The following is a 12,589-nucleotide window of genomic DNA, read 5'->3' on the forward strand; positions in this document are numbered from 1 at the left end:
TCAGCTGAGCTAATGTACAAAACAGTTTATGCTTAATGTTGTATGGTGGAAGTGGAATCCTCAATAATTTTACACAAGTTACCTAACGAGTTAAATACATTTGCTCTGCAGACCCACACTGTTCTAATCACAGCCGCCTACGCTGGCTAGCTCTTGTTGGCTGTACGTAATGTAAAAGTATATTTTAGAAATCGAATCCAACGAGAGATTATTGAATCTATTCTGTACTAACTTTCGCATTTGTTTTAATCCGTTCGCACCGCATCAGAACAGGTATTAAAGTTTCTAAAACTGTTCGGAATTGCGAAGGCACTGGTGTAGTCGTTATCTCAAAGCTGGTTCAAGTGATTTGAGATTCACGAACGAGCTTGGCTTTGTCCCCGGGTGGCGCGCGCAGTTTTTCAGTTGTACGAGTGGAGGGGGGTTTCCTCTGGCTGTTTATTAGAAATTGTGCGAAGCATTCCCATCCCCCACCCACTGCCCCCTCCCCTCAGGGCGCCGCGAACGCGCACGCGCGCGGAATCGGGTGGGAATGGCTGTTGTCTTATCGGGGGGTTGGGCCGCTAGGAGCGAAGGGAGAGTTAAAGAGTTTTTAATGTCCGCCATGTTGGCCATGGCGTATTGAACCAGAGAGAGAGAGCGGAGCGACTGAAAAAGGAGACCGAGAGAGAGCGACCAAGATCCGGGCCTTCCCGGCTCCGTTCGCATCGCCATTTATATATTTTTGTAACCAATCGAACGATAGACTCCTGGGGACCGCAACCGATTCATCCATGAGAACTAAAATTGAGACGGTTGTGAATTTTAGGGGATCGGATAGATTTATGCTGCATCTTTAATTATAAAAATGAGTAAATTGTCGTTTCGGGCACGGGCGCTGGACGCTACCAAGCCGCTACCCGTCTTCCGCTGCGAGGACTTACCAGATCTGCACGAATATGCCTCTATTAATCGGGCCGTGCCTCAGATGCCGACTGGGATGGAGAAGGAGGAGGAATCGGTACGTTTTAGGGTTCCAAAACCTGCATTTATTTGTATGACCGTATTTTCATGCTATGAGAGGCGCCCCTATCTTTGCTGCGCAAGTTTGCACAAAATGGCCGCCATTTTTCTCTTTCAAGAAAGACGGTAAAGTGCTATGTATTCTTCATGCAACATCGAATTAAATTGCATTTGCCTAAGTATAGTGGTAAAATGTTTCGAAATTGGGTAAGGGAGATGGGTTGTAGCGGGTCATTTTATCGGGAATGGGTTTAGAAAGCACAAAGGAATCACGTGACAATGTTTGAATCCGCCATTTTGTTGACTTTCTTTTTGCTTTGGGATGGGCCTTGTGTTGGTGCAGTTACAATGTATAAATGGAAGGGGGCGCCAGGGAATGACTGCGGTTACTGGCACATTGCATTTCGTAGTCGATACTTGTAATAGAACAGAACGTGACAGCAAGCCAATGTGAACCAGTTTGCTAGTGCAACTGTTTCCGTGCGTAATGTTGTGCCATTGTTCAGCTGGCCTTACGAACGCCAATTCGAAATGACATAGCTATAGTAATGACTGTCCAAACACACGGGGACGGTTTGCTAGTGCTAGCGCACTAAATTATATTTTTAGTAAGGTTCATTGCTACCAAGTTTTCGGAGGTGGTTTGATGGCAGCGTGCAGTGATGCAAATTAGAAAAGGGGGTGTTTGCAATCTTAGTAAGTTAACCGGTTACTCTTATACCACTAACGGTGTGGTACATTTGTTGTATCTGAGCAACTTGGTCTTAACTACCAGCGCCACTACCGTGCAAGCAAATGCATGTTTTATTTGAGCCAATTCAGTTGCCTTGTTAGCAAGAGAGCATGACAGCAGGTTCACGACAGCTAGGTAGCAGTTGCAGAAACAAGTTTAAGTGGTGATGGAGTCAGTGCCGTTGCACTGCCAACAAATCTGGTTGCATAGATATTTGTATGCTTGATACAATGCTAGCTAAATGGATATTCATTCAGAAGTGATGCACAAGTACCAAGATCGCTTGCTGCATAGTCTGGTTTTACATCCCGTGTTGAGCTCTACTATGGTTGCATGCTTATCGCTTTTCGGTAGGCGTGACGCAAACCACTCTGCCCCAGTTTTTAAAGTTATGTATAGAAAAAAAACCCCATAACTAATAGGTTATAGTTTTTAATATTTCAGTAATAAAGTTAAACGTTAGTTTAAGAACTATCGGTAGCTGTTTAACGCAACGCAAATGTTGCGATAGCCGCTGAAATCGGTGAACCAGATGCCGGCTTTGAAGCTAAAGGGAGATCCCCTTTATCGTTGACATTAAGTTTCAACTTTGAGGGACGAACTGCCTAGTCACTTTTTTCGTAATGGTAGTTTCACTCTCACTCACTCACTCACTCACTCACTCACTCACTCACTCACTCACTCACTCACTCACTCACTCACTCACTCACTCACTCACTCACTCACTCAAAACACGACATGCTGCAGGCTTTACGTGTGTGAGAGAGAGAAGTGAGTGAGGGCAAATAGTGCCTGTGTCATCCTTGTGTAAAGAATACATTTGTGCTTACTTATGAAGTCTTGAAGATTGGTATAGTGTTTGATGCTTTGGCAAATCCAAGATGGAAGACTTTCCAAAAAGGCAACTTGCTTATGAGTGTTATTAAATCCTTAATTATTTAAATCTCCTGCCAAACATGTTTGCACTGTTAGTGGTGTGGTTGTCCTTTTAGTAAGCATGTAGCTTTTGATTAGCCAATCATGTCGCAGCAACAAAATGCATAAAAGCATGCAGACATGGTCAAGAGGTTCAGCTGTTTTTCAGACCAAATGTCAAAATGGGGAAGGAATGTGATCTAGGTGACTGACTGTTTTTGCTATTGAGCATAATATATGGATTACCCAAGTTGGTGTTTTTTTTCTTGGCATACTGGGGATAGACATGAACCTGAAATGACTGATAATATGGGCTGAAACCAAGCTTGCTGGTTAAGTCTCTTTTTGAGATTTAAATATGTATTGTGCAGTCTGTAGTATTATGATGGACTAGCAGATCTGGCCTGTAAATTGTTGGAAGAATTTAGCGTTGGGATAGCTAAGTGCGAGATGTACTCCAAAAAGAGAAGCCCTTTGATTGCCATTCATTCCACACTTGTGTCATTGACAGGGGCTGCGTCCCTGGGGGTACAAAGATTTCCAGGTGGTTGGCTTTAAAATTTCTTTACTTCTTATTCTGAGTGCAAGAGAAAAGGTTGCTGAAAATCCAGACTTTGTAGCCAGGAACACAGACAGTGCATGGTGATCTGTGTTCAATTTTGTGTTTTGGGAACATTAAGTGATAAAACTCCTATCAGCTGGTTTGCAGTGTCTTCGTATAGATCCTTTTCCTGTGGGACGTCTCGTCTCATAAAGGTGTTTTATTCGGAAAATTGACCACTTGTTGCTGGTTTCTCATTCTCCCAACCATACTGGAACTAAGAGATTGTAGTGTGATCTGAGATTGGATCCTCCACTTGGCTTTTATGAGAACACGTCTGGCGCAGAATGCACGCAGAATCAGCAGAGAAACCGAAACGATCTCGTGCTTTGAAGGGTCGGCCAAGGGTAAACTTTTTGTGCATTGAGATTTTCATTGATTTGGCATTTAAATGTCACCTTGGCAGCTTCGTAAATATGTTGCTTTTAAAATTATTTTTGGCACGTATGTTAAGAACCTAAAAGCTCATGTTGAAAAGCCAGATGGTCAACCATTCATTATAGTGTGTGTGAGATGGGGATAGGGATGATGGTGCAATTAGCATTTGCAGAGTATGCATAGCATTTTAACGTACTCCGAAAAGCAGTAAGTCCTGTTCATCCACACGCAACATTGCGTACATGGTGTGACACGTGATCGGTGTGCTTTTAAGGATAAGGTTTTTTTTGTTTTTTTTTTGTTATCAACATATCCTATGAAAATACCAAAACCAAAAATGTTTTGTCCAACTTGTGCTTTTTGTCATTTTCCCACCCAATTTAGTGTTTCATCATGAAGCCATTAATTTCACTTGTGTGCTCAAGGCATTGAATAGAGCTCAGATACATTTTCAGAAAGTGCGACCTATTCTAATGGAAAAAAAAAAAACTGTAGTTTATACCAGATTTATTCCAAATGGAGCAGCATGTTCAGTTAGTTTAGGACTATTTTCACTGTCTGTGCTGTGCATTTGCATGATTTTAAAGCAGTGCCTTGCCTTCCTTACTGTCAGTGAACTGGAAAGTGAACTACTTTTAAAATTTTGGAGAAAGCAATTATCTTAACTTGATAGTTTGAGTAAAAAGTACAATCGGCAGGTTAGTCACTGATTAATTATGGGGACCAAAGCAACAGTGTGTCCGACTCGTTTTAAAACTTTAGACAACAATGGCGTTCTATGGCTTCCGGTTAATCTGCATTGGCTAGATGGAGAATTAATCATTTGTAGGGTAAATTGAGTTGGACAGAAACATTATCCGTCTTGGTCTCTTCATAGGACTTGTTGATGATACTGAAACAATGAAAATGTCCAGTGTCATTTTTTCCTTTAACCTGTCTTTGACAGGGAGTCGAAACTATGGTAGTATCCATCTTGTCAGTCAAATGCTGTGCTTGACACATCAAGGCAGAGGAGCAGATCATTAATCCTGTGGATGGCCAAGTGCTCAATGGAATGGGTTTTCAGTTTTTCCTTTTTGTGTGTTGCCCTGTGGACAACTGCAAAGTCTTAAGTGGCATAGTCTTTGGTGGAAACCGTTTCATCATTACCATTGCAGTTTACTGTAAAACCCCAGTGGAATGGGCTGCATTCAGTATAGTCAGCTTTTTGTTCCTGCATTTCGGATATGATCTCAGTGGTAGAGGCATTGGGTCAAAGGTTTATTTGTCTTACCGAAGGTGAATAAGTTCAATGAGCGATTTCCAAAAGCCATTAAATGTTTTTTTTACTGTAAATACTTATTTTTGTGACCTTGCATCCTGCACTGTAATGGTAATAGTATGTTGTTTCATAACTACAATGGCCAAATAACTTCCCGATTAAACTTTGTTACCTAGAGTGTATATTTTGGGGTAAATAAGTGTTATTCTTGGGGCTCATTGTAGATGTATGTCTATTCTGAATTTGTATTTTGGTTTGTGGTTTGCATAGATGATTGGATTTTGTTGGGCATGTGCAAGTTATTTGACATTTGATTCTTCCAGCATCAACTTTTATTAGTCGTAGACTGCTAATCGAAATCATCTGCACATGTAAGCACAGGTTTTTTTGGGGTTTTTTTGTGCTTTGGTAAAAGCCTTTTTTCATATTAAATAAGTGTTTGTTTAGCTTGCTGTGGGCTTGGTCAAAATGAAAGTAGTGTAATGCATAGTGGATCCAAGTCAGTCTTTTTTAGCAGCCCACGTCACACAACCCGGTTATGCCATAAAAGTGGAGTCAAAACGATTCCTCAGACTGGCTTTTTATGGTGTCTGCAGATTTATGTAAGGAACGTTTATGCAGCACATTACGCTATCAAAGTGGAATTGTTCCCAACCTGCAGCCGCGGGAGGGATTTGTCTGAAGAAATCTGGCTTTATTGAAAATGTACAGTGTATGCAGCCTGTGTAGAGATGCATGTGCTTGTGTAATGTGCTGCAGAAGTATAAATGCTCTGCCCGGTGTCGAGTGCCGCACACAAATCGCACTACCTATGCCGACGACCCAGAAGTATAAAATGGCCTTAACGTTTAAGAACACCAAATCGACCATAGCCCATGGTAGACTTCAAGTCTGTACATTGAGAACTTGATCATTGCTAGGTATTTGTAGCACAAGCTGTGTGCATTATGAAGACGGAACTGAATTGGCCAAATTGCACCACACCATGTTTAGTATGAGCAGAACTAGCTTGGTATGGTTGGACTTATTACATCTGCTTGTAACTGGTGTTGTCTTAAGGGCTTTTCTGCCTATTTCCTATTAAAGATGAAGTATGCAGTCCTCGGTGGTCACCTGCTGTTCCTGTGCTGATCACTGCGTAACACAAGTCTTTGATTGGATTCAAATCCTTATTTGGCAGGTGTTTTTTATTACTTTTTTAAATTAATTGCTGTAATGAGAGCAGAGTGTCTGGAACTATGGCTGCCTGGCAACGTCTTATCGCACAATTGGAAGTTATACATTTGGCAATTAAAAAATGTGCCTGCAGCAGTGGTCAAACCTATTTCAGCATTTTTTTTTATTGGATATGCAGTCTGTACTGTAAATGAAGTAATACTGGCTACCACACACGCACTAAGCTCCCTTGGACTGCATCCCCAGTGAGCTGGCCATATGTGCTGATAATGAACACAATGCTCTTACACAACCTACCAAATTAATTGCAAATATTTTTGTATTTGTTATACAAGAAAGATTTGTGAAGACTTTGGTCTTTTGACACTGTGCTGGTTACTTTGTATATTTTGGACTAGCTTCACATTTTAAGAGAGTGTCCAAGGGACAATATCTCCCTCTGTTCATGGCTAGCGTAATACTGTAACACTGTTGGAACAATAATTGTCAGGGCAACACTGGTTAGCTAGGGATTGGCTCATTGGATATTATTTTTCCTCTTGCCATTACATTGTTCAGACATTGAACACGCACTGAGCAGAGAGCATGGTTGGCCTTTATCATTTGAGTTACTGTTGATGGCACAGCTCTTCTAGCTTTAGCTTAATGTGTGTTGAATTGCATGGTATATTTGAGCACTAAAAGAGCTGTGGGGGTGTGAACTGAATTGCGTGCAGCCAGAGTTATTTGTCAAATCACATTCCCCATCCCCATATTAATAAGGTAGGCCATCAGGTATACAAACACATGGGACTAGAGGTAAAAAAATACTCATTAGGAATGTATCACTTTGAAAGACGTCAAAATAGATGCAATGTCATTTAAAGTCTTTGGAATGGTTATTTTGATTTGTGTGATTTGGTTTGTATCCGTTTTACTCTTAATTCACTTACGTTCCGAAAGAAACAACAATGTGTCAACTTGCAAAATGCAAATTGGATGGAAAGTAACAAATGTTCTGATCAAAACCATCATTTTTGGCTCATATTAAAAACCCTAGATGCGTTTTTAATTTGCTCATGTTGAGCTAGCTAGCTAGAGCCTGAAACGTTTTTGAATTTTCATTTAAACTGAGCGCTTTCTCTTTGAATCTTACAACAGCTGTGTAAATATTATGATAAATAAATGAATTATTTTCAAACGATGATTGGCTCAATGATATGGCAGTAATTATTTTGTTGTGGTTCAATCTTCAGAATGGAATTAATCTTGAATGTGTTTATAGAATGCAATGTGTTTTTTATTTTTATTTATTTATTTATTTTTCTTCCTTTTGGCTCTTCTGTGTTAATGCAAAGTGACACTTCAGTAATGCAAGCAGCCGCTCATTCTGTTTAAATCTAAAAGCAGCAATGGCATAACTTCTCTGCTTTGTACCTATTGGGGCTGGGCCTGTTAACCCTCTCAAATATAGATGATATCAAGTGTGTTGGTGTGAATTGGCGAGAAACTAACTAACCAAACGTATTGACCAGTGATTAGGAGGATATTCGGAGAGGCCTGCATGTTTAAAGCTTCTTGTGCTGCTACGCACTGCATGAGTGTTGGGGGCACTGAAAGGGCAGCCAATTGTGTTGTATAGGAGTACATAATATTGGTTATTTTATTTTTACGTGCTGTTCCCTTGGAAATGGGTTCCCTTTGAAAATGAGCAAATTGTAGATAGCCCCCCCAAGACCCCTGTAGAGAGCAGGAGTTGAATAAAAAAAAATATATATATATTTTTAAATCAATGAAAGTAATTCGTTGAAAGTTGTTTAATGCTCCCCTTTTTGCATCCGGAACAAATGTTCAGTTTGAAAAAGCGTAGTTGTGGGTTCATGCCCGGATTGGTTGACCAGTCGATCCATAACTGAGTTTCCCATCTGAATTGTACTGCAAATTTAGCTACCCAACAACTATTCTGTATTTATTGTTGTTCACACACAGTAGGTAATTTTCCGTTGGTAGTTTTGTTTGTCAGACACAAGTGCGCAAGAAATGCCAAGATCTGCCAATCTATATTGCAGGACTGTGGTGTCTAACGTAGGCCTGTCAGTTGTCTCCAAAAATGACTTTTTGATATTCTTCTTAAAAAAAGTAACCATTCGAAAATACATCTACAGTTAATAGCCATTTATTCAGTTGTTAGTGCCATTAGCTAGTATGCTTGCCTGGATTGTTCTATGAGATGATCTCTTGGCACTGAGATGGTACTGTACGTATGGATGCGGGGGAGAGACAGCGGATTTGCGTGGTTGTTCAAATGCTGGTGCCTCCCACTCCTATCTCTGCTGGATGCCGAATTTACGAGTGGGCTCTCGGATTTCGATAGTGATGTTTTAGAGATGTTTCTTTTTGCAAACCCCTGTCTTTCTGTTATCTTCCTATCAACTACAGAAATTCAGAGCACTGTCCAAGTGCAAACAGAGCACATTGTGGAGTTGTGGAGTGGTTCTGAGTTTTTGGCCATTGCTGCAGCTTTAGTGCTTGTTGGATCATTCCAAAGCAAACGACTTCAGAGGACGAAAGTTCTCGCCAATGAGATTACATGAGACGAGTGAGAAACCTGTTGAGCATGCAAGTTTGAAAGCACACTTCTGCTTTTGCATGCTTTCATATAAATACATTTTTATTGATATTTGAATCGTGGTGTTGAAGTCATAGAAAATTATTCCTATGACCTGGACAGAAACGTATCTTCTGACTTCCACCTTGCCCATGATACCTTCCTCACCCCTCTTATTAGGGTCGATGTGCCTCTGGTCATGTCTAGATTCCCAACACATGTAGTCCTTAGAGAGGCAACTGGCATCACATTTCTCCTGTTTGTTGCTTTGCTTTCACTTTCACACTTGTACAAAATGGCTGCTACACATTTTCCAGTAAGTGTAAAAGGACCTTTGGACTTCGGCTGTTGACAGAGCTGTCTTAAGTGGATTTGTAATTACTAAAAATTTCCCTGTGAAAGTAATATAGTTGGGCAACATTTCTCTGGGGAAATTGTTGGTGCATTTCCAAGACAATTTAAAAGATTAGCTGATCATTAGCATGACTTGCCATGGGTTAACTGATTCAGATTAATCATTTACATCGTTTTAATTGTGTTGACAATACCTGCTAATGCATTTGCCCTGCTGTTCAGTTTTAAGATTCATTTAGGGTTTTTATTTTATTTATTTTTTTATAGATATAAAAGCTATTCGTTTTTGCCTGTTTTGCTCTTCTTTTTGTCTAAATTAAGCCTGGTATTTTTAATTGAACTCAACCTGATGTAGTGGTTTTGAGAGTGGTATTAACGTAAATTAAGACCTCTGCACAAACTACTAGTTCAGTGTTTTGCCCTTGAGGAATAACATTGGTTTCACTTAAATGAGCTGTTCACAATTTTGTGAGGGTCAGTTAATCATTTGCTGGGCTGAAATATTAGATGGTAATTCTTTTAATTATCTGTGTAGCATGCTTGCATTACTTTGAACTGTCATTCTGATTTACAGGTTTACTGAAGACATTTTAATTTTTTCATCCTATTCTGAATACTTGAGCCAAATGTAAGTTGAAAAATGAACCTGTAGAATTTTGTTGCAGTTCAGTTTGAAATGAAATTTGCTACCTTTTTGAAAAGATACTAAAGGCAGTTTGGTGGAGTTGAATAGGAATTTGTGCTGCCCCTTTTGTCTGCTAGAGATGTCCTAGATCCATGGTTCGGTATCCGTTCCCCATACCACCTTATTTTAAGTATTGTCTGTTACTGCACGGCCAATATGAATCCTGTTCTCTGCGGCTCTTTGTATGCATTTTCATTATTGCTTATAGCAAAGCTTTGCCCCCCGTTCTTTCTTACCCTGCCTGTGCACCGTTAAGAGTACATCTGGGCAGTATAGCCCATTTTATTTCAATGGTGGTGTAGATACCGGTAGGAAGTCGCGCAACCGTTTTTCCAAAGCCATCTTCACTGGTAGTTTTTTTTAATCCAATGAATATAAAAAATGGCTAGTTACAACTATGCCACAAATGCATTAATACAATTGTAAGGCGTATTATCGGTTTTGAATTAAACTTTCACCATTTAATTAAAATACACGACTTCACAACCGATATGTACAGTGTAGTTGGTGGAAAATAGTGATAATTCAGGAACATTTGCCAGTTGCAAGTAGAATTTTTAGTCCAATTTTTACATTGTATTCATGCTACCAATAAAAAGTGAAATTGACTATTTGTGTCAATCCTTATTTTTTTAGTTAAAGTAGGATATCTTTCAGTTTACTAGAGTAATTTGTATTGGACAATCAATAACCATCACCCAGCCCTACTTTAGAGTCTGATAATGGTGCATTAAAGTGGAAGTATTATGGAGAATTATCTTTTCTTTTTCATTTTCTTAAGTTCATCCCTCCTGCTCTGTAATTGTTCTACTGATTTTTTAAGTCAGACTGGGTGGTGTGGCAATAAAATTACAAATCTGGGTCAGAGCGTTCCTAATTTCATCTTTTCTGTTAGTTAATGTATCTTAAGGCTGGTTAAAAGTTTTTGACCCCATCATTGATCAGATTGGTCTAAAGATTTTGAGTCCCAACAGTATTCTGATATGTGAACAAAATAGTCTGGCTACTTTTATTAGCCTACATGAACGTGGGAGCACTACTGTGTAAACTTGGCAATGTCTAGTGTGCAAATTCTTTCCATTCTGAGGATCTGAAATTGCAGCCAACTGAGAATCTTAAATTTGTGCATATTTTGAATAGGTTTTTTTTCTGGGGGAAAAATTGCAAATGCTGTCTGTGCGACATGCCTTCCTGCTCTTATTAAATTGGCAACCCACAAACTATGGTTGTCTGGTCTGTTAATTCCCTTGTAGGTGGAAGGGTGCATGCTGCTGTAAATACTTTACCACACTAAAACAACACGACTGCTTCCCAAACTACCAGATTGTCTAGTCACCCCCAGTCACTCATGAATGTTAGAGGATGTGAATTCTACAGAACATATGTATTCTGTTAAGAATTTATCAAATAGAAATTGATGAGTTCTACATGGCCACAATGATATGCATGACCATTATTGTTCCCGTTAAGGTAATTTGTGGGAAGTAATTGAGCCTATTGGCAGGGAATGTACATTTTCATCGTATTAGCAGCTGAAACTAAGTTCAGATGTTGGTTTCTTCATTGAAATCCACGGCTTTGAATTGGCAGATATGGCCATTGGCCACAATTCGCAGCTTACTCAATTCCAGCTTACTATTGTGTCTGTATGTACCATCTCATGGACCATTACAGTGGTTTGCTTTCGGTGACTGCCGTGTTCACAATGATGTCATGACAGGGAATACCCTTGCAATGCACTTTCGTTTGACTGGGAGCCTTATCAGCTTAGCCAATGACAATCCATTTCATGAGCTGCTTTCAGGTCCAGAGACTTATTTTGTACGGTGCAGGTTATGCAGAACGGACTGGTCAGAGGAATGTCACGGTCACAGACTGATGGCAGCCAGTTGGTGTCTGGCACCTCATTGGGAAGGGCTAATGTAACCGTAACCTGAGGAACCCTGACTGACTTGAACTCACCCTTTCCCTAGTGGGGAAAATGCCAGAACTTTGTGTCACTGCTGCAGATTTTCAGCCTTTGAACTGTTGATGCAGCTGAGGTTCAAACCTGTGAGTACAGGGCCCTCTAAAAGCCGGCACTTGTTGCAGACACCTTTCCAACCGGACCCCATTGTCCGTTTGATGGCTGTGAACCTGACAATTTGTCTGAATTACGGCATGATGTCTGAATCGCCTCATAGTTCTGTGGTAGATTATTTGCACGTATATTGCACCCTTGTGCATGGCAGGTTTGCCTCAGCAGGCCCTAGATCCTGCACAGAAGCAGCTCCCTGGGCTACTGCTGGCTGTCCTAGGATCAGTTTTAAAGGAGAAAGATGCCAATCTCAACTATCCGTTCCTATTCTACTTTAGCCTAGCTGTACGAGAGCCCCGGAAGTGGCATGAGTAGTTGCGTATGTCTACTATTTCTCTCTGGGAAAAGACAACGATCATTTAAGACACTACGCGTGTGTGATGGTGAACAACTGCCGGATAAATTCTGTTAACGTTATATTTCGCCAAAATAAACCTTCCATTTCGTACCTGACAATCTAGCCTATCCAGTGAAAACCCGGAAAGGAAAATACAGATCAAAAGCTCATCGTAAGACACTTTCCCATAGGGGCCCATTGTAGAAAGAGCACAGAGGTCTGCAGAAGCAGATTCAGCCTATGGGTCGGACCTCTCTGTTGTTTCTCTGGCTCAGTCAGTGTGTCAGACAGTGTGCAGGGGGCCGGCGGGAGGTGCCTGGGTTAAGCAGTGAGTCAGAGCCGCTCTGACGGATCAGCAACACAAAGCGGACAGCGGGGGTGCGGGGAGAGGGGGGGGGGAGAGCTGTCAGCGGAACATCTCCTCCCATCCCCTCGTGTGCACCGCGTTACGTAACGGCCAGGGATGACAATGAAGATAAAGTG

The 12,589-nt window shown here is 40.7% G+C and overlaps 1 protein-coding gene across 2 annotated transcripts in view; it reads left to right on the forward strand.

Moving 5' to 3' along the window:
- The window catches only part of LOC133127031 (enhancer of polycomb homolog 1-like), a 59,648-nt gene that overhangs the window by 15,570 nt on the left and 31,489 nt on the right, over positions 1 to 12,589 (forward strand). The window contains exon 1 of one of the 2 annotated variants that reach the window (XM_061239627.1): positions 567 to 1,000. The exons of the other annotated variant lie outside the window; for it this stretch is intronic. Coding sequence (XP_061095611.1) covers positions 848 to 1,000 — 153 coding nt within the window. The 5' untranslated portion in view covers positions 567 to 847. Of the gene's footprint in view, positions 1 to 566; positions 1,001 to 12,589 lie in introns of those variants that run through there. 2 annotated transcript variants of the gene reach the window in all.

The sequence above is a fragment of the Conger conger genome, chromosome 4, assembly GCF_963514075.1.
Source record: "Conger conger chromosome 4, fConCon1.1, whole genome shotgun sequence".
Lineage (NCBI taxonomy): Eukaryota > Metazoa > Chordata > Actinopteri > Anguilliformes > Congridae > Conger > Conger conger.